The 23,649-nt window shown below is 33.0% G+C and overlaps 3 protein-coding genes and 1 non-coding gene across 4 annotated transcripts; all 4 read right to left on the bottom strand.

Annotated features, from left to right (window-relative positions):
- Nucleotides 1–319: 319 nt before the first annotated feature.
- Nucleotides 320–2,006, bottom strand: LOC145607325 (stearoyl-[acyl-carrier-protein] 9-desaturase, chloroplastic-like). Its single transcript, XM_081663019.1, has 3 exons — nucleotides 1,909–2,006; nucleotides 1,133–1,640; nucleotides 320–937 (listed from the first exon to the last, which is right to left on the bottom strand). Exons 1-3 carry the CDS (start codon nucleotides 2,004–2,006, stop codon nucleotides 320–322), a joined length of 1,224 nt encoding a protein of 407 aa, XP_081519145.1.
- Nucleotides 2,007–4,840: 2,834 nt separating this feature from the next.
- Nucleotides 4,841–10,080, bottom strand: LOC145609066 (stearoyl-[acyl-carrier-protein] 9-desaturase, chloroplastic). Its single transcript, XM_081664635.1, has 3 exons — nucleotides 9,805–10,080; nucleotides 6,562–7,066; nucleotides 4,841–5,741 (listed from the first exon to the last, which is right to left on the bottom strand). The coding sequence occupies exons 1-3, from the start codon at nucleotides 9,936–9,938 to the stop codon at nucleotides 5,181–5,183; spliced, it is 1,200 nt and encodes a 399-aa protein (XP_081520761.1). The 5' UTR covers nucleotides 9,939–10,080; the 3' UTR covers nucleotides 4,841–5,180.
- Nucleotides 10,081–15,767: 5,687 nt separating this feature from the next.
- Nucleotides 15,768–15,839, bottom strand: TRNAQ-CUG (transfer RNA glutamine (anticodon CUG)). The gene has a single exon. It is a non-coding gene; the product is annotated as a tRNA-Gln (tRNA).
- A 1,251-nt stretch (nucleotides 15,840–17,090) lies between these two features.
- On the bottom strand, nucleotides 17,091–17,627 carry LOC145607324 (uncharacterized). The gene has a single exon (XM_081663018.1). It carries the CDS (start codon nucleotides 17,625–17,627, stop codon nucleotides 17,091–17,093), a length of 537 nt encoding a protein of 178 aa, XP_081519144.1.
- Between the last annotated feature and the right edge of the window lie 6,022 nt (nucleotides 17,628–23,649).

Here is a 23,649-nt window from a genome sequence, read left to right as displayed (position 1 = left end):
TCTTGGCGAAGATCCTTTGTAAGCTATTTTTTCATGTAGAACCACCCAACATACAATATACGAAGTATTCATCACAGATTAAAAAAAAAAATTTTAAAAAAAAAATAAGTGTACTCTCATTCTGTTCCTAAAAGTTTGACTTACTTCACATTTACACGATTTTTAAAGAGCATCTTTAACCATAGGTGAAAATTATTAAGAGTTAAAACCTTGAAAATTAGCTTTTAAACCAATCTAAAAACTTATTATTACAAGCTAAAACTTTATAATTAATGTACAAGTTATTATATTATTTGCTCATTTGCACAAAATGAGCAAATCAACTAAACGACCACATACTAATTTTTATGTATAGACCATATATAGAATCCAGAACTCGAAGCTTTACTGCTCTATCATAAACCCAACTTAAAGGCAGGGAAGGTGCTTGTTTTGCCCTGTCTTGAGCCTTCTCTTCTATAATCCTGATCCTTTGGGGCAATCCACATACATACTCCTGAGCTTTTCGCCCTTCAGACGAAAGCCCGGTGAGCTTCTCAACTTCCCAATAACCCACCAAATGGTCCATAACATCAGCATAATCCTTGGCAGAGTAAACTCCAAGCCGAGCAGCAATAGCAGCAAAATGATCAAACAAGTTGTAATCGCGGCCATCATACATGAGATGGGCCGGCATAGAGATCTTCTTCCTCATTATATCAGCAAATGCTAGCATGGTTGTATCAGGGTCGATTTCAAAGAGCTTCTGCACTATTTTGCTGTAAGCATTTTCGTGGCGTTTTTCATCAGCAGCAATAAGGCCACAGATTTGTGCTAGCTTCAGATCACCATGTTGTTTGGCTAGTCTTGCTGCATTTCCGTGTGAAATGAATATTGCCCTTTCTTGAAACGATGTGTTTATGTAACCTAAATATGGATTGTTTTCAGCTTTTGGGTCCTGCAATAAAAAACACACACTTAGTTACACGTAAGTTTTAAAGGACCAACTTAACAAAAAGTTTAAGCTAATGATTAAGGCCCAATAATATGTTACTCGTATATACTCTATCAGTAATGACTAGTACAATGTACATGTTATTACATGTATTTAGTATTTATTTTCAATACATGTTATAAGGTCGATCACACTTACCATTCCTGAGCCAATCAAATACTGAATCGTCTTCTCGATGGCTCTCATATCAACACGACCCGAGAGGTACAAATACTTGTTAAGAAGATCACCATGTCTATTTTCTTCAGCAGTCCAAGCTCTAGTCCAAGTTGCCCATGAAGTCGGACTAGCCCCGGTTTCGTCTCTTACTCCATCCATAGTATTAAGCATAGTTTGGTAAGTAGGAAGAGCTTCTTCAGTGATCATATGTCCAACCAAAACAACAAAGTAATCATCTGGAACCTCCTTTGCTCTCTGTTGCATCTCTTTGATTTGTTCGTAAAAGTCGTCTGAATTTGGTTCAGGAAGAAAGTCTTGAGGTTGCCAACATTTTTCAATAGGTTTTAAGTGCACCAAGATGTTGTTTGCTGCCCAATTATCTAAGGAGTTGAAGATCTCAATCTTTTCTAGTGGCATCGAATGTGTTACTTGATTAGTTAGTGTTTCGCTACCACGGTTGTTAGACTTCTTCATACTTTTGACTCCCCTATAAAGAGGAAAACGTTTATGTCAAACCCTTGACACTTCAACATCTCAAATAACACGTGTCACTTTTTAATTAAATTAAAAGTGATAAACAATTGACATTCTATTTTGTTGTATATATTTTACTTCATACTCGTACAAAACAGATACCAGAATTGGCACATCAAATTAAATCATATTGTTTTAATCAAGTAAAAATGCTAACATGCTTTAAAATTTGTTAGCAACAATACAATATTGTTGTAAATGAGAGGAAGAAATTCACTTACTTAGGGGAGGAGTGGTTGAGAGTAGATGTCATGCAAAACTTGGGAGCTTTAACATTTAGAGTGCTCACTTGTGGGAGAGCGTACAAACTTAGAGCCATAGTTGTTTGCTTTGCCTTGTTACGCTGTAGTTCTGTTCATAATTAAGGAAATTATAAGCTAAACAAAGAGAAAATTCAAGAAATTGATCAAACATATATGAACAAAAAATTACTTATGACGTAACTAGTTTTATCGAGCCCTACTTCTTTGGCCTTTTTTTCCACTGTAATGAACATCTATCTAACAAGTAAATTCACACTGCATCTTAGGGTACAAAATTTCACAACAATTACTTTTACCAAACATGTAACATACTCGTGGAGTTACAAAATTAAATTATGCATGGGTCGTTTCATAGAGAAAAATTGACCTTTAACTCTCTTATCAAGCTTTAGGTAACTAATCAACCATTAATCATACATATAGGGCTTTATAGGCTCATATCAACTTAAAAAAAGTAATTATGTTTTTTTTTTTTGTTTTTTTTTTTTTTTTTTGTAAATTAAATCAACCCAAGACCATGTAACATAATATTGAAAGAAGAAAAAAGACATTCATAAGAACTTCACCTTGTGATGATAAAAAGGGTAGTGGATGAGGAGTAGTGTGTAACTGAACAAATGAGCATATATTGATATATACTTGTATAAACTGAAGGTCCAAAGTACTCTCTCATCACTAGTCTGTTACTCTGTATGATATCATACATATGCTACTGTTTCAAGCTGTAGCAGATGAAAACAAAATACACAGTTCCGGCCGTACTTCAATTCTTATTAGAATAAGTTAAATCAAGGGTGCAAACGACAATTAAAAGTTGTCTTCGTATAAAGTGTTACAAGTGTCACATTGACTCACATAGTCACGTATGCTTTATTTTATCAAATTAATATTGCCACGGTAACATATTTATGTTCATTACCCACATCTGTCCTTGAGAAACACAACTAATAGGGATCAAATCCATGAATTCAAAGTCATTAAGTGAAACCTCTACCAATTACAGCAAGTATTAGGGTGATAGGGCATGTTCTCTTCAGATTATTTTCAGTTCAGTTTAATTTCTAATATCCTCCTTTTATAAAAGATTCAGTTCAGCTCAGCTCAGTCAGCCCTTACTTGATATTGTCGTTGTTTAATCGATCTTCAGAGTATTCTTTTTTTTTTTTACTTTTTTTTTTCTTGATAAATTTCTCTATGCCTTTTTTTAATACTACAAAAAGATGCTGGTGCTTCATTTTAAAAATAAAAAATTAAAAAAATTTATAAAAAAAAAAAAGAAAGAAAGAAAAAGATTAAACGGAGTAATTGTGGAAGAGGACATGCATGTGATTGCAGACGTAGCAGCTGATCAAAATGACAATTCAAACTTTAAAACCAGGAAGCGTGAATCCACAACAAAAGTTACGTAAATGCTGCTGCTTTTACGCTGAAAGTTGCATGAAAAAGGAACATCAAGCTAACAAGGTACTAACTAACAAGGACATTTAAAAAAACTTATGAAGTACATGCAATTATGCAACCGATCATGAAATCAAAACTCAATAAAAATGTGCAACTAAGAAAAATAAAACATGGAATTAATGTTAATATTTCATCATCAGAATTTGTATTCCTCAATTTATTTTCATTTAGGCAGTAGCAAAATTCAGGGACGCCACGCAGTTAGACAATTATGGTGGTGAGTGATGGACCGGTGGTGGTTAGACGACGGTGATCGGTTATGGTGGTGAGTGATGGACCGGTGGAGGTGATCTGGCAGTAAAAAAAAACAGAGGAGAGGGGTAGATGGGTAAATTAATAGGGTGGTGCATGTCAATTTCCAACGGAAATGTTATCTGACATAAACCAACTGGGCCAATCAATCTGATTGCTCAAGATGATCTAACTCAGCCCAAATTTTAAACCAAACCCAATTGACAACATTATACGACTAGAATCAAATCAACCATCAACCATTCAACCCAAACAGAAAACAACAGTGACTATTACAAGTATATGATTACTTTATTTCTTAATTGAAAATGAACCTACTCGTATATACTTTCTCCGTTCTTTTTTTATTGCACCACTTAAATTTTTAGGAAGTTTCACAAAATATTGCACCATTTCCTCTTTAGAAAAAAAATTATTTGTGTTCACACTACAAATACCCAACATACCTTTGTATTTTCACACTTACTTTTTAGTTTAATAATGTCACATGGGCAATTTTGTATTTTCACCTTTCTCTCTCTTACTTTTTTCCACTACCAAAATATTTGTACCCACCCCCTATGGTGCAATTAAAAAAAAAAAAAAAAAAAACGGAGGAAGTATGAGATATGACCATCCTGATAAAATTTGAACCAAACCTTGAAATCAATCCAAAATTACTCACCTGAATACACTCAAACCAAACTTGATCCAAATGACCCGTTTGGCAGCTGCTACGATTAAATTGTCATTAAAATATTCAAGAGCCAAAGAAGTTCTAGTGAATCTAGATTCTCAACTTGTGCAGAATCCAGCTCACTGTAATGTCAGACAGTAACTGCCTCAACAGTGTGGGACCTTCTTGATTGGGGCCTCCACAGTGCAGAAATTGGGAGGCATTAATAGTAGACAACTTGACATGCATATACACATTAAGACTCTCATGCCATCGCATATTGCAAGGCTACCATTTACACAAATGCATCCTATTCCTATAGCTTTCCATAATACAAGGAGCTGTTGCACTCCTGGTTCCTGTAATGCACTTGACAATTGAATCACGAGTTCACAACTTTCACTCGATAGTCGATACCCGAGGTATACAAATATTCACAATGGTTTAGGGACAAGAGTAAGTTTACGACAATGTTTCAAGTTAACAGCATCTAAAAATCTTACCAAAAAAAGTAACACGTCATACCCTAAATTCATCACATTCAAAATTGCTATATTAGGATTATTCGGTAACAAAAGACTAGAAAACGAATACAATACGACCTATGAATCCATTTTAAGTTCAATATAGAAGTTCACTAACCCCCCCCCAATCATACGAAAGATTTGAGGTAAAGAAAGAAATAAACGTATCTACACGCAGCCAGACTCCCTCTAAACAAAATCACTTTGGGGCACATGAGCACATCTACCAGATCAGCATGAAAATAATTGTACCTCTAACAAACACGCCTCAGTTTACAAGCTCCTGCCACTAGGAGAGTGCTAATCTTCAATCAATAAGAGTTCAGCCCATCAGGAGCTCAAAGCTTGACCTGTCTATCACAGATCCAACTGAAGGGAATAGTAGGTGCTTGCTTAGCTCTCCCGCGAGCCCTCTCTTCCAGCTTTCTGATTCTTGGGGGTAAATTGCATACATAGTCCTGAGCCTTTTGTCCCTCTGATGAGAGGCCAGTAAGCTTCTCAATCTCCCAACGGCCGACCAAAAATTCCAATATGTCAGCATAGTCTCTCGCAGTGTAGACTCCAAGCCGCTGAGCAACAGCAGAAAAATGGTCAAATAGATTGTCATCACGGCCATCATACATGAGGTGGGCCGGCATAGAGATCTTCTTCTTCATCATGTCAGCAAAGGCAAGAACTGTATCATTAGGATCAATTTCAAAGAGTTTCTCCACTATCTTCGTGTAAGCGGTTTCATGCCGTTTCTCATCTGAAGCAATTATGCCACATATCTGTGCCATCTTGAGATCCCCGTGCTCTTTGGCAAGCCTTGCACTGTTTCCATGGGATACAAAGGTCGCCCTTTCTTGAAATGATGTGTACACAAAACCAAGATAAGGATTGTTTTCAGTCCTAGGATCCTGCAGACATATTATGATTAAAGAAGGTGACAAAGAATGAAATAGCTGCAAATAAACTAACAACGAGAAACAATGTCTTCGTGTATCAAACAGCATGGGCAGGCTAGTGTGTTATCAATTTCTATAACCCCAGCAAAATTGTAAAGCTAACAGCAATTGGGTTTCACTTAAGAATATATAGCTCACTGTATTGTGGTATAATTATCTAAGAAATCATCCCTATTCCAAAGATGAGGATCTGTATTCTTATGCATCCCTTCCTCTAGAGAGAGTGAGAGAGAGAAGATCCCTAATACATAAGAACAAAACCCAAAAAACAAATGAAAGAAGACGAATTGCACAAGGAGGGCAAAAATTGTGAGCAAAACACTTAACAGGAAGTTATTTTGGGATGAAAAGATAGCAAAAATATGTAAATAAAAGAGGGGGGGAGGGGGTGGTTTGAAATGCATATGCAACTAGGTAGCTTTAATCCACTTTTAAGAATGAGGAAGGAAGATCTATTACAGACCCTTAAATAATTAACACTTAACAGGAAGTTATTTTGGGATGAGATACCAGAAAAATTTGCTTTACCTAAAAAGTAACAACATTTGATATTTTGATGGCTTCTCTAAGTCTTTCACTTATCTTTCAAATGGTTAACCCTGCTTACAGAACTAAAACATAAGAATACCCTTGGAAGATATGTGTTTTTCAAGAACAACACTCCAATGACTTCCCCCAAACAGGCCCTATTGTTAATGCAATTGGCAAATTCTGATATTAAAAAAATAAAAATAAAAATAAAAATAAAAAAAAGGGGTGAACATAAACTCACCATTCCTGACCCAATCAGATATTGGATTGTTTTCTCAATTGATCTCATGTCCACTCGACCAGTAAGATAGAGGTATTTGTTGAGAAGATCACCGTGCCTATTTTCTTCAGCCGTCCATGCTCTTGTCCAGACAGCCCATGAAGTAGGACTGGCACCAGTTTCATCCTTGACTCCATCCAAGGTATTAAGCATAGTCTGGTAAGTTGGAAGAGCTTCTTCTGTAATCATGTCCCCAACCAAAACCACCCAGAGATCATCTGGGATCTCCTTTGCCCTCTCTCGGAGCTCCTTGACCTGATCATGAAAACCCTCTGAAGCTGGATCAGGAAGATAATCTTGAGGCTGCCAACATTTCTCAACAGGTTTCAAATGAACCAGGAGATTCTCTTCCGCCCAACCTTCCAGAGATTTGAATATCTCTATCTTTTCTGGTGGCATGGAATGTGTAACTTGTACATGCACCTCACGTGGAGGGGTAAAAGCCTTCTTCAAGCTTTCCGCTTCCCTACAATGAGGAGAAGCAACTTATTAAACGAAATTCTGACTAAAATATCAAGCATCATTACGACTTTACAATTGCTAACAGCCATAAATAACAAGAAAGACAAATATACTTTGTATCAGATTCAACATGCTAGCATCCCATTCAAAATAAGATACAAGAGATTTTGTATATCAGCATTGAAGCATGTTTGTCATTTAGTTTCTGACTTCAGACTACCAATAGCAAGCATCAGACCATTCAGACAGGCTTTAGTGTTTAAACGGAAGAAACAGTGTCAGAGTATCAACTATCCAATAATGGTATATGATCATATTGGCTAACAGTTTTAACTTTTAAGCCCAGATGAGCTTCGCAATGTGCTTTTGGTTCAATCAGTAACAATCAGGTAAAGAAAACAAAGAGATTTAGACCTGAGCTCACTTTGTGAACCATCTAATCACCCTAAATTCAATTACTCATAGGACGTGCAAAATATAAGAAGAAGCTGGTCAACAATGTCTTCATGTAATTTAAGATTATCTTGTCCTTATTTACCCTGCAATTTCTTTTCAGTTTTCACCCCCTTCTGGTCTTAGCTCAGTACCTCCTGATTCTCCTTTTCTGGCGACAAGCTGAAGGAGAGTTGAAAGTGGAAACTGCCCCCAAAAAGACAAAGAAAAATTTTGATCTTCCAAGAGGTTTTTCCTACTGGGAAGTGGAAACTAGTCTATAATCTATATACTTAAAAAGCATTGTGCTTGCGGATTTAACACCAGCACAATCCCATGTTTCTTTTACTACCTATTTCTGTTTTTCTTCATTTCTTTCACACATAGTTTTCATATTCCACATAAAGTCTTCCCATCTCAGCATAGATATGGTGACTTCATGGATCACCTGAACTACTGACTCAATGGCATATCTTAGCAAGTGAATTAATAGTGTCAAATGGGCCTCTGATCTAAAGCAGAAAGTTAACTCGAATTCCCTTGATCTCTTTTTTTTTTGTAATTCCAATTCGACTTAAATTTTCAAATTCATGTGTAATCATTACTTCAATTACTCTTTGATCCGTACACTGATAGTCAGCCACTTTGTCCTCACTTTCAATTATTTGAACAATTGTTTTTATCAGTGTAAACATAATGTCCACTGCCTAGCATATAATAAATTATTAAATGTTTATCAAATATTTTAAGTCATGCAGTTCATTTTCATTTGATTTTATTTCACTCATTTACATACTCCTGCCTAAAACACACAACACAAGAAAAGACAGAGAGATCCCTATGTCAACACAAGAGACTGCCAATTTCAACTTCCAACTCCCAGAACTCAAAAGCCTTTCAATTTTGGGTGTGGGAAAAGCTCAAAAAAATTCTGAAATGTAAGGGGACCTTAACATAAATCAGTCTTTCAGCCTCACATGGCAGGGTGTTACAGGATATCAGGATACATCGAGTCATTGGCTCATAATTTTCACTGTTTTCAACTCCATGTGTTGCAACAAAAATAAGACGATATGTGCGCTCCTCTCATTTTAAGGAAAGACTGAAGAAAAAATGTAAAACAAAGGAAATGTTCTTTTCTGATCTAAGAACATAGTGTAAATTACTCTCCAAATAGAAGACAGAGACATGAGGATGCTGATTTATTATTATCTAATTTCCCTCACCATATACACAAACATCAACATCTTGCCAATCCCAGCAAATTAAATATGTCGGGAATACAGAACCATACGATGAAAAAAATCACTCTCTGCTTAACGTACAAGTCTAAATGACCTATCTCATTACTTAGGAGCTTTTCGGATTAGCATGTAGATATAATAAATACGCGATTCCTATCAAAACTCACACGCATAATATCCATACTCCTTGAACAATGAAGAGAAAGAATAAATGCATCAACCACCACAACACTTTTCGTGGAAGAATCAAACCAAAGCCTCAAGAAATTTGAAAAGCTAAAAATGAATGCCAAAACTCAAATGAAAATAATAAAATCTTCCAACCTATTCTCCAGCCCCAACTACCAGAAATTGACCCCATAAACAAAACAAAACAAAAATAAATGAAACAAACTAAATCTAATACCCAATACCATGGAAGAAAAATCAGAGCAACCCACCCCAACCACTAATAATTTCCCATCTATTATACATCATAATTAAACAATCAAAAACTTAGAAAACATATTAATAAATCATGAATATACAAATAAATTTATTATTAAAAAAGATAACACAATATATTAATAACATTAAAATCCAACAAGCTGCTGTTGCTGTATCAGTTGCAGTGAATCTCAGAGATACCCACTAGAGAAAATCGCAATACAAACAAACAAGCGACATGGCATGAAAACGATGGGTTTCATAAAATCGCATAATAATTAAAAATTAATATTATCACAAGCATCAAATTAGGGCAAAGTGGAAGAACAGCCCACAAAAATGGGGGAAAATGAGAGATACCCATATCAAGAAAATGCCATAACAATGGTTAATCATCAAAAATAACATAAACCCAGAATAATACAATCATAATATGACATACAGACATAAAAAAAGAAGGAAGAAAAAAGCAATTAAAAAGCTAAAACAAGAAAATCAAGAATACCCAAATCAAAAATTAGTGCAAAATCATCAAAAATTCCAAAACCCCAGAAAAATTACAATCATATTATCAACAAATAAGCAAGAAAATGCAGAAAAATGAATGAAAAAAAGATTGATGAGGAGAGAGAAAACTGACTTAGGAGAAGAGCTGCTGAGAGTGGAAGCCATGACAAATTTGGGAGATCTGAGATTGGGAAATCGACGAGTAGAGAAAGAAGGTAATCGACGACATTGAAATGGAGAAGAAACGGGATTGAGATTGAGAGCCATTGTTGGATTTTTTTGGTTTTTTAGTTACGAAATGCTGCTGGGTTTGCTTTTCTGGTGTTCACAGCCACAAAATACAAGTAGAAGAGAGAGAAAATGGAAATTACTCGAATTAGGAAAAAAAGTTGCTAAAATTTTTCTTTTAATTGTTTCGATAGTAATAATGCTTTTGCTACTAGGGTATGAAATTGGCGTATACTTGTTTACAAACAAACAAACAACAAATGCCCATGTATAAATATGTCTCAAATCTCTCAATCCATATTTTACGAGTTTGTTTAGGTTAATTTTCGAGGTTAACATTTACATTTATCTCATCTTACAATTTGATACATTGTATTAAGACAATAAAAATCTTTGTACAATTATTTGTTGTAATTAAATAGGTAGAGAAAAAACGGTTTGATGAGTAATTAATAAAAGTATAATTGATGGTAGATTTTTAAAATAATTGGAAAATAAGCAGTGGTAAGTTTAAGTTTTGAATCGATATAAGGCTATAACCCATCTATAGTAGAATGGTAGTAGTGTGTTTAAGTGACTCATTGAATTAGGCTCTCTTTTTAATACGTAATATAACATATTATAGATAGGTTGGTGTGATAAAGTAAATGATGTAGTTGCATAAATTAAATGGTAATTTATTTTGTTTTTTAAGTCTTAATTAACACATCCATCTATATTTTAAAGTGAAGTAGTAGTGACATGAGACCTTCAAAATCTTTTCTAGCTCTCAACCTACAAAAAATTTAGTAAAAAGTAAAATTAATATACATTTTACCAAAGATCTTTAAGCAAGGATTACCATTTTTATGATCTTGTATAAATGTTTACCAACAAAATGACTTGTAATACACTAAAATAAAATAACTCAACTTGAATAAATCCCAAAGTCTACTCGAAATAACTCACTTGATTTAATTTTTAACCTAATCCAAACAAACCTAATTGGATGCGAATTGTGTAAAAAATCAAAACATGACACTAAAATAAATCAGGGAAGCATTATATGTGTGCTAAAAGACGGAGTTTTTTTTTTTAGCCTTTTGTTTTATTCAAAAATATTTTATTTTTTAAAAAAATATGCTTCTGCAATGTTATTTTTGATACACAAGCTGTCACATGGACTTGCAGAAAATAAAGACCAAAGACAATGGACTTGTTGTTCTATTTGTCATCACTCATCAGACTCATCACCAAATAATTATTTATCCCTACACTCTATACCATGCATTACTCCCTACACCCCCTCACTTAAACGGCACCGTATAACCCCTACTACATATTTATCCACGCTGCCATTCCACTTTCTCTAATTATTCCGACGTCGCCAGCTTGCCACCATCATAATTGTCAGGGCTAATCTCCTATCCTCCTTTTTTTTTTCTTTTTTTTTTTTTTTTTGAGATTTGTGGCAACCATTGTATCAAAGGGTTGGTGATGATACCTTTAATCATTTTATTGCTCTATGGTTTTGTAAAATGATTTTTTTTAGAAAAAAAAACAAAAATAAACTATCTTTTTTCTAAATCTAAGTTGATTTTTAATTTGATCGTATAGTTGATCTGATCTAGAGTGTAATTTTGTAGTTTAATAAAAATTTGGACTAAGTGAACTTCATTGCTCAAAACTGAATGTTAAACCATATATTTAATGAAAATAGTATAGTGCACCCGGGTGCACCATGCGCATGGTGCACCCGAAAAGAACATTAGACATATTTTAAAGAACATGGGTAAAAAAAAAGAACATGTTTTTCTTTGAAAAAGAACATACCTGTGTTTGACAAAAGAACATGTTTGTGTTTGACAAGAACATGACATTATAAAGAACATAGAGTCTATACAAAAAGAACATGTTATTTTTCATGGTTAGTTGGGTGGTTGAACGTGTTTGAAAAAGAACATAATATTTGACAAAAAAAAGAACATGCTTGCATTTGACAAAGATAGAGGTAATCACTGGGTGGGTCGGGCCAAAGTTAAAAAATCAGCTCACTTCTCGTGTCAGGACAAGTTTTGGGCCAAATTTTTTGTGCCCAAACCCACCCAAAATAGTCCGGCCATGCGGGCTTTTCGGGTCGAGTAAAAAAAATCAACTAAAATGCATAAAAACGCATTCTCAAACCCGCTTAAAACATCAAATTTACGGGCCGGGTCCGACCCGATGTGGGGGCGAAAAAATTCTGCCCAAGAACATCAAATTTACGGGCCGGGTTGGTCTAACTTTGATCACCTCTAGCCAAAGAACATAAAGTCTTTACAAAAAGAACATGATAATACATTAAAGAACATGTTCTTTTTCCTGGTTACTTGGTTTTTTTTTTTTTTTTGTATTTTGTTTATTTATTTATTTATTATTATTATTATTATTATTATTATTTTTAATACATTAAAGAACATATTGTATAATTTAAAGAACATATATTTCAAACTCAAAGAACATATTTCAGACTTAAAGAACATATTATGCTCGCGTTCTTTATAAATATCTATAATGTTCTTTTTTTTCCCCATGTTCTTTTAAATATACCTAATGTTCTTTCCGGGTGCACCAACCATACATTAATGGCCCATATATTTTTAATAACAAGGCTCATTAATATTCATGTCATGTTTATTATCATTCTAATATATGTTCATTTATATATGAGTAGATGCTCATCTACATATATATTATGTTGATCATGTCAGTTTTTATACTTTTTCATGTTCATTTTTATGTATGTATTGTTTCATTTTATGTACTTATTTATGTATTATTTTTCATATATATCATTTATGAAGTATATATGTAGAAGGTAAAATATTCAAACTTAATAAAATTAAACTGCTTAAATACAACTTATATATATATAAAAAAAAAAAATTGTCTTATCAAAGTCTTGTGCTCATGTAGCCAATGTAGGTACATAGTCAAGATATTGATAAATGTTTATATGAGTTAATTTTTTAGTTCATTTTGATGTAGATACATGTTATCTTGACCATGTATTAAAAGAGAATGAATCTCCCTATCTCTTTATTCATTCTCTATTAAGTAAATGGTCGTCAAGATATTGATAGATGTTATTTTGAATTTTAAGTAGATGTTTGTTCGGATATATATTGCAATGTTCAATCCCATTATTTAGATGCATGGTCAAGATATATATTATTAATTTTCTTTTGAATTTCATAAACTTCTAAAAATTCTAATTCAATAATGTTCATTTTAATTTTGATAGTTGTTCATCTATATATATTCACGTAATAAGTCATTTTCTCTTTTTCACATAACATAAATATTGAATGTTCATTTTTATTTTGGTAGATGTTCAATTACATAATAGTGTATATGGTCAATTACAATATCACATATTAACATACGATTGTTCGTTCATATTTTTTTCTTCAAATATTTCATGTTGATTTTAATTTTGAATTTCAATATGTCTTTTCTCATATGGACATATGGTCCTCACATATTGATAGCTTCAAGAATTTATTTACATATATATTTCATGTTGATTTGTGTATTAATAGACATTCATTTCCATAATAGTAGATGGTCATTTTCAAACTAATATATGTTCATTTATTTATTAATAAATGTTCATTTCCATGTCGATCAGGTCATTTGTCTTACTGTACAATATTCATATTTATACGAGAATTGGTTTGTTTTAGTTCAAATCCAATAATTTGTTTGTTTTTGAAAAATACCATGCGTCAATTCGAGTAATAATCTATTACACGAAATTATCTAGTTAAAACCATTAGAAATATTATCATCCACTCCCTTACAACTAGAAGAAATATCTTATTAAAAAGTGATTTTGTATGAGCCTTCAATTAAAGAATTGATGATTTATATAAATACTCATCAACAAAAGCCTCGTTAGAACAAACAAATTTTTTCATTTGTAATGAATTATCATTTCTTCATCTCTTACAAAACCGTATTTTGTAGTCTAAAACTCTTTCTCTCCTTGCTTAGATTTTCTCAACTCTTTACAAGAATAATGTCCTTGTTACCCAGTGCATAAATTATAAATGATCAATATATGAATGAGCATAAACAGTAACACATATGATCAACCATTTTATGATAAAATGTTCATTAATCAAAAAGCACATGATCAATTACAGAAAATCAAACACATAATAAATCCCAGAACAAAACTACACAAAACTGTTCATTTTTTTATTAGACAAAAGAGCATATATAAATTAAGTAGAAAGATCATCTAAGAATACACAGCGGGAATAATCCTCATTTGCAGCATGACATTCCCACCTATAAATATAACATATAAATTTGTTCACTATTAATAACGCTTATGATCAATTAGAAATACAGCATATATACTTTGTTTTTTTTTTTTTTTTTGAAAGGCAATAGGGATCGGGAATTTTATTAATCAAACCAAATCAAGCTCCGCCAAGGTGATGATACCTATCATACCTTGGGGGAACGAGTCAAACATAACATACTCCGATCCACTAGGGGGAACTAAACGTGCTGCAAGATGAGCAACAACGTTACCACTACGCTTAACATGATTAACAAAGAAGCTAACAAAACTACTCCCTGCCTCTTTAACATCATCAATAACAAGGTCAAATGGAGATCTGCCAACCTGCTGCTGCTTTATAGCACTAACCACCGAGCTCGCATCACCTTCCAACCTCCACCCTGCTAACACCAAGCTGCTGTGCAAGCCACAGCCCCCACCTAGCAGCCAATGCTTCGGCCCCACATAGGGCAGCTGCCAGCTATTGCGAGAGGCCAAAATATTGACCTGAGCACAACTCACTGCTGCATTATACTTCTTATAGTCACACACAAGCTTTGTATTTATTTATAATAGTTACGGTGTCGTTTGGTAGGGGGTGCATGGGTTTTTGCCTAGCCAAAAATTTGTAATCACCAAATGTCCAACAAAATTTCAATGCTGGGTCCACTACAATATTGGATCGGATTCACAAATATAGGGCGGGTCTACGATGTTGGACCCTTATTAAACATGGGCCCGTAAATCATAGTTCGAGAATATTCTATAGCTAGTTTTTAATTTTTATTTCTAGCAATGCTCTTTTGGTGTAAATCACATGCTCGTAGTTGCACGTTTGGAATATTGCACTACTCTTGTAGTCTTGTGAATACATTTTTTTTTTTTTAAGGAACTCTTGTGAATACTTTTAATTTCACAGCAAATTTTTTGGTGTCGCAGGCCACACCGTGTGGTAAGGGTTACCCGATTTATTCGGTTAGGGGTTTGAGCAGGGGTTACTCGAGGGCTTCACTCGGTCAAGGGCTACTTGAAGGGTTACTCGGTCAGGGTTACTCGATCAGTGGTTACTCGAGGGGTTACTTGGTCAGGGGTTACTCGAGGGGTTCGGTCATGGATTACTCGATCAGGAGTAACTCAAGTGACCCAAGCAACTTGAGTAACCCCTGACCGAGAAGCTTGAGTAACCCCGGAAAGGCGGAAACAAGTAACCCCTGAATGAGAAATTCGAGTAACCCCTGTCGCACGGTATAACAGACCGAATACAAAAAATTGTGTTAATCTCATTGTATGTATATATATGGGATCTTGTTAGTTCATCTCGATTTGTATTTTCATGTATTTAACTTTTAAATTATTATCACTAGAAGTTGATTTGTAAAATTGGTTTAGTGACTTTCCTCCCTTAACTTGATACCCAAAAAAACCATCACTTTTGTAGAATTGGTTTTAAGAGTTCATAGCAGATGTTATTAAGCACTCAAAATCAGTCTCAGTCATACGAGTATATAGTTTGGCATCGAAACGCAAATGCTACCCAAAAAAAAGATTGTGGAAAAAGGTCCTACCGAGATTTGAACTCGGGTTACTGGATTCAGAGTCCAATGTCCTGACCACTAGACCATAGGACCACATTGTTGCTACAAATTCATTTTCAACATATTTATAACCTTATCTTATTTTAATAATTTTAACACCTTGGTTTGTTCATCGTTTCGCTTAATCACCCCCTCAAAACTGCCTAATGAATCTGGTGAATTTGAAACAAAAATGCATCAACTTTAATCCTGTTGTAAATCGAGACATTCTTTGATTTTTTTATTTTTATTTTTATTTTATTTCAAGTTGTGTTGTTAATCATCGGATTGTAGGTGCAGATTATTTCCCGGCTTTTTAAATGAAACTTCGGATATTTCATATTATGAGAAAGACCTTGTTTGGCAAGTGGCTGTTGGTTGGTTTACTTGGCTTGTTTGACCAGCTGGTATGTTTGACTGTTTATAATGGCTTTTGAAATTGACTGTTTAAGCTGGCTGTTTATAAAAATGTTTGGTAAATTAATTGTTGGTTGTTGGCTGTTTATTAGATAATTTGTGGGCCAACAAGCCAAAAGCCAACAAAAAAAAGCTACTCAAAGCAACTTTTTCATTTTGGCTTAAAAGTTAGCTTTTTCACTGGCTAAAATGTCAATTACCAAACACATTTTTTTGCTGTTTGACCACATAAAAAAAAAACCTCAAAAAGCCAAAAGCTAACCAAAGAGCCACCAAAAAGCCATTTAGCAAACATGGCCATAATCGGAGTATATATCTCGTCTATTATTGTAATTTCTTTCACCAACTTTTACTTGAGAGAAATCAGAGGAAAAAAAATATTATAATGACGTTAGCTATTATATTTAAGGAACAAATTATAATAACGTTAGCTAATTATTCCATGTAGATTGGGAAATTTTGATATATGGAATGGATAATAACGTTAGCTATCCATTCCATATATGATTGGGAAATTTTAGTATAATTCTAAATCAGATAATTCGAAAAAATATTTCAAGGAAATAAATTCCATCATAAACAAACTCATTAACTCGGATTATGATAAGAACACAATCAACAAACAAATTAAATGAATACTATCGATTAATCGAACAACGAACAAACCAATTTCATTAATAATAATCCAAATCAGGATTAAACAAAAGAATGAACAAATGATACTTTCACACTACTTACTACATACTTGTACTATATATAACATAAAAAACCAAAACAAATTAAACACTCAAATCCCATTGACGAAGAAATTCAAGATCAAATCATATCGGAAAATATATATGTGATATATTTCCCGTGTTGATATCTAGAAGAATAATACATCTTCCCTTAAACTTGGAATGGCCAAGGCCAATTCTTCAAATCCTCCTCTTTCCCACTCCCATTCCCATTCCCATTCCCGCCTCGGCCGGTTCCATCAACAAACGCATGGTACCTCAACATAAACGCCAAACTCATAACAACCCACTCTAGAAAAAACATAACAACACACAACCCACCCGCCAATTTCAGTATAACAGCCGCATCCTCAAATCTTACATACGATTTCATAGCAGATAGAAAATTATCAGTCGTCGTGAAGATCAAAACGGCAACAGACCCCTGGAAGATGGCTGTCAAGACTGTGGAGACCATATGGAAGGCGTACCATTTGTGGGAGCCGGCGGAAGATGCAGCACAACCCGAAACGGCACCGCCAATTGTAAGGATGTGAAGGAGGATGAAGAGGAATCCGATTATTGAAGGGAATAAACGGAGTGATAATGTTAGGAATATGCAACTAGAGGCTGCTCCTAAGAGGATGTAATTGCATATTAGGAAGATTTTGTGTGTGTGGGATTGTGATTGAGTGATTTGGAGACCCATTTGAGAGAATTTTTCTGGGTTGTTGATGGATTTTGATGATTTTGAGTGTGATTTGAGAATTTTTGAGTTGATTTAGAGAGAAGAGAGGAAGAAGAAGAGATGATTTGGGAGAAAATAAGAGTGGGAGTGATATATAGGAAGAGAGTGGCAACGGTCATATGAAAATTGTAGTGGGTGAAATTGAAATGTGACCGTTGATAACAGGGGTACGTTTAAAGGTAACGGCTATTATTTTGGGTTTCTTCTTTTCTGTTTTAGGCTGGCAAAGTTTATGTTTTGCGTGACATGAGAAACTGGTTATGGTCCATTAGGCCGATTTGGGTAGTATTGTGTCGGGTTATATGGAAAGAACCTAGTCCAGTTATATGTGATACTCGTAAAATAGACTCAACCCGAATGATATGACTTGCTCCTGATTAATCTGATCCGAAATCAACCTGAATTAAAGTCGATCGTACTCAAAATTTTGTATCCAATATACTACACCCATCCTCGAAAGTTCAATTCATTCACTAGATTACTAAGTTGAATTCAAGTGAAAGAAAGCTACAAAATCGATAGTAATGTTTTCCGTCATTTATCTTTTTCAAGTTTTTTTTTTTTTTTTTTTTTTTGAAGACTATTTTTTTCAAGTTGATTAGGCTATACTTTTCTTTTTTTGCATATTCAATTATGTGCCCAAATCACAAATAGTGTTGGGCTTCTCAAGCCAATTTGGACTTTTTAGGCTAGGCTTAGGCTTTAAACTCTTAAAATGTGTTTTTTGGGTTGCCTAACCTGCACCTTTTTTCTAGTCAGACCAAATTGAGTTAGCAGTTTGAGTTATTGTTGATTACCTTTTTCTACTTTACTTCTACATATCTATGTTTTCAATAAATTAATATTCCACTGTCTTCTTTCATGTCTGCTTAATAAAGTAACAATTGATAAGTAAACATCAATTACTATCATAGTACTAAAACATACACCAGGAATGACACGTGTCATATTCTGGTGCTATTTTTTCCTCCAATATTTCATTCCCTTTTTTCTTTTCTTTTTTTTTCACCCCTTTTTTTAGCCAATGCCATTAATTACCTACTATAAGTTATACAAATGTTATTCACCAACGAACTCATATAATAAATTGTAATTATTTAATTTATTCATATAATTTTCATTTCTGTAATTAATATTTTCCGTTCTAGCTATTTAATTTTAGACTACTATCTGATGTAATTTTAAATAAATATAGATTTTTTTAAAATTTTGATATACAAACCTAAAGTAAACTTAAATTAACTTAGATTAAAAAATATACATCTTAAACTATTAAAGTTAAAAAAAAATTATCTTTTCAGCAAAATTTATGCTAAATTTATAATAATAATGAAGATTTTTTTATATCGATCATTAGTAAATGAGCCCTTTATTACTAATTGATTTATCATTGTTTTTTTCCCACATGATTAATAATATTAATAATTTAATTTATAAACCGTGCATCGCATGGGCACTATGCTAGGTTATCATCTAAAATTATGTGTTAAGATAAGTGTAAAAACTAATTTGAAATAAAGAAAGTATATATTAATTGACAAACCATATTGAGTCTCTACCTTTTAAAATTTTGAGAAATCACTTATAAATAGTTTTTGGATAATTATATCCTCTATAATGTTAAAATACCTATTTGCCCTAATTTATGTTAATAATGATGTGTAAACATGTATGTATATTCTACATATTTTCCTTCATTAACATTTATAACAATGAAAGTTGAGATATAAGGTCTAACCAAAAGAACTCTTTAGAAAAGACTAGTTATGACACGTATATCACCCGTATTGAGATAAAGTGTTCAAGCTTAGACTTAGATGTAGCTTAAGAAAGTAGAAGGAATATTATTCAATGCTTCATAGCTTTCGTACATGTTTGATTAATGTACATTAAAAAAGAATCTTTGGACAATTGGTATTGATTATTCTATTAGAGGTTTTGGGCAAAGAGTATAATAAGTAGAAATTAAGTGATTAATGAAACTATGTTGACAGTTGCACACAATCTCAACACAAATGGTAGTGATTAAGAAAAGTCAAATGGTGATAAATTGATAATCTGATAACAACATGCGACTTCATGGTTGCTCACGAATCACGTGTTCATGACTTTGATAAAGTGGGCCTTCAAATAATAATCCCTACAATTATGGCCTTTCGCTAACTCGGATGGCTAATTGGCTATAGACCCACTATTAGCTGAGGTCAAATAAGTTATTTCGAGCTTAATTCTAGCTCCTAAGGGCTAAAATGGCCCCTAAAACCTTTATCGAAGATTTTTTGACATGTAAATCGATGAAAAAATTAAATCGGGCTGCGATTTACAATTTATACGAACTTTTGGGCTGCAATTTGCCATTTTTTTTCTTAAATAGCTGCAATTTGCAAAATACGAACTTTAAATTGCTGCAAATTGCAAATTTTCCAAATTACTGGAAAAAAAAAACGATATACTCCCTCCGTGTTTTTTTAAGTGACACACTTTCCATTTCCGACCGTGTTTTTTTAAGTGACACACTTCCTCTTTTAGAAATTCCTTACATTTTAATAATATATCTTCACCCCACTATCTCTTACTTTATCATTTCTCACTACTTTCATGGTCCCCACTTCCTCTCACATTCTTTTACTTTATCATTTCTCACTCCTCCAACCTACCCGGCTACCCCAGTAACATCTTATTTTATTAAAGTCAATAAAATCTCCTAAAACTCTTTGTCAGTCAAACTGTGTCACTTAAAAAAACACGGAGGGAGTAATATGAAAAATATACATATGCCCCGTTCTCTTCACCTTAATTTTGCTGAACTGAAATTATTTTTACTGAAATGAAATTATTTTTGCTGAACTTAAATTATTTTTAACGAACTGAAATTTTTTTTATTGAACTAAACTTATTTTTACAAAACTGAAATTATTTTTACTTAATATTATTTTTTTAAGGTGAAAAGAACAGGGTCACAGTCTAAGGGCTATATTTGCGCGTGATTTTGTCATACATTATTAAATAAGTACCAAATTAAAAGTCTGTTCTAATTGACTGAAATGAGCTAAACTAAACTGAATATTTTTTGAGAGAAGGAAATTAAGAACTGGACGGTAAATAATTTGAAGAGAACATGCTCTAAGAAAGGTTTTTAATATTTATTTATAACCCTAAAAGCTACATATAACATTGTCCAAACCCTCATTAATTGTAAAGAAACATTTTAAAAAAATTAAAAAAAAAAATGTAAAGAAACAAAACCATTTGAAAAGAAAATTACGGTGTATCAAACACTAGTCTAACCTACAGGGAGGCTAGTTTTACAACATTATTATGTGAAGTTTAACCTGAATTTTAGATCACGTGCTTCTTATATTTGGACCTTTTAACTTGAATATTGACAAATATTGCTCAGCTGTTTGCCTGTTGTTATTCATTACGTTAAGTAGCTTTCTAAAATCTAGTTGTTCCCATTTCAGGGCATGCAAATCCTAGATTGTTTGGAACAATACTGGGTTAATGGATTTGCCATTTGCCAAAAAAAATTATTTGATGCATCATAGTACTTCCTTCTGTCCAATTAAATTTATATTGTGAAACTACCTATCTAAGTGGTTTATTAGTTCAACAAGAATCTATACGAGTATGTTTATCTTATACAAGTACATTTTTATCATATTTTCATTTCATTGAAGTTCTTATAAGTTCAACAAGAATCTAAATGTATATGATTTGTGAAGACGAAGCAAAGAAGCCATCTCACTTCTATCTCTACTTTCTTTTTTTGATAAAATTCTCTATGGCAAGAGTTAAACAAATCCATATATATACGAAGTGATATACGTAGTACGGATTCGTTCACATTTACTAAGCTGAACTGAACTGAATTGAACTTATTGGAGCTGAATTGAACTGAACTAAACTGAATAGAGCTGAAATGAATATTTTATGAGAGAAGGAAACTAGAAGGTGAAATGAACTGATTGGAGCTGAACTGAACTGAAATTAAGCTGAACTGAATAGGCCCTACCTCTTTTAACTTTTAGTTACAACTTTGGGTATTATTTGTGGGAAATAAATTATTCCAAAGTTGCAACTAAAAGTTAACAGAGGTAATATGAATAATTAAGTATGAGGTGGCAAGTTTAGTAGGAATAAAAATCTGATTTGTTACTACCTAGCCACCTAGGATCCCATTTGACTTTACTCTCATAAATTTATAATCCAACCCAACTATGTGGCCACGTTCATTTCGTACAAATAAATAAAATCCTCCAGATTTTCTCGTATGATATGACCATGTAAATAGTGCTTCATTTTTTCAAAAAATGAAAAATCAATAATTGCGCCGTCTTCTTGAGGGCGACAGATATATGTTGAGTTTTTTTTGTACAAAAATAACTAACTCTTTTTTTTTTTTTTTCCTTTTTTTTTTTCTTTTTTTTTTTTCCCTACTCTAACTGTTCCACTAAAATGGTTATGTAACTTATGTTCCCTACATTTTGATGGTTTTCATTATTGCACACTTTTAGTTATTTGAATGGTTATGGTGGTTACACATACATAAAATATGATATTTTTTTAAATATTTACTAGCATGGATTGAAGAAAACCTTATGTGATAAGATTTTGATGTACAAGTGATAATATTCGATGATAAATTTCAAACTTTGACCTCAAAATAAAAGCCAATGCAACCATTTTAGTGAAATGAATGGAGTACTTGTTAGTTGTTACTCCAATGCTACTAATTTACGAATGAAGTGCGTTGAAAGTTTGAAACTCTAGTAAAGTTTTAGCAAGTATTATTCAAGATTAGAGATTGATGATTTTTTTCCCCCAATAATGTCCAAAAGAAGATAGTACTACAAATTATAGTTTGCAATCTTGTAGTAAAGTTTAAGAGAGTAATATCGAATATTAATCAAGCAAAATTTGGTGGAGTTGGCGGGAAATTCACCTTGTATTTTAAGATCATGAATTACCAACTACGTAGTATATTTATTTGGGAGTAAGGGATTTTTTTACTTCCCCTTTACTTTCAAGCTTTGACCTATAGAACTGTGCTGACTTAATTAGGCCTTGTTCAGTTGATCTTATTTTTACTTATTTCAGAAGAAATAAGTTCAGATCAGATTAGAAAAAAGAAGTTCGGATCAGAAAAAATAAGTTCAGATCAGAACATTGTTTTATATGCGGTTTTATATCGCTAAATATCTTTAATTTCGTAATATCAGAAAATTACATATTAATAAACTATACATTATTACGAATCTAACAAACACTTGATTTATTTTTTTCTGATAGATTATCGTACATTTAAGGTCAAAGTTTGGCCAAATCAGACAATCAGATCAGATCAGACCAGAACAAATCAAATCAGATCATATCAGATCAGATCAGCAAAAATAAGGTGGATCAGGGCCTGTTCACTTCAGCTTAATTTCAGTTCAGTTCAATTCAACTCCAATCACTTCAGTTCAGTTCAACTCCTAATTTCCTTCTTTCATAAAATATTCATTTCAGCTCAATTCAGTTTAGTTAAGCTCCTAATTTCCTTCTTTCATAAAATATTCATTTCAGTTCAATTCAGTAAATGTGAACATATCCTTAGTCTGTGAGAAGTACTGATTCAATAGGGTCATTCATAATAATGTCGAATATTAAATTTGAGTCTCATTTACATTATTATTATTATTTAATTTCAATGTAAAGTTCAAAGTACTCTATGACTAAACTGTGAATGCCAGTATAACCTCTATACTCCACCAACAGTCCCATTGCTATAGTTGTTGATGTAATTAATAAAGTAAAATCTAGCAGATTATATTAGGACGAGACACCAAGAAAAGCTTCACTCAACTGATAAGTCTCACGGCTTACCCCAACGGGTGAGGATACTTGAAGATAGTCAAGTAGATATCCTTTACCTCACGCAACCAAGTTCAATTCAAAATTGAAATACTTCGTAAATTATAACGACCTCACGTATGAATCA

This window comes from Chenopodium album, chromosome 23, assembly GCF_948465745.1.
Source record: "Chenopodium album chromosome 23, dcCheAlbu1.1, whole genome shotgun sequence".
Taxonomy (NCBI): Eukaryota; Viridiplantae; Streptophyta; class Magnoliopsida; order Caryophyllales; family Amaranthaceae; genus Chenopodium; species Chenopodium album.
This window is presented reverse-complemented; position numbering and strand designations above follow the sequence as displayed.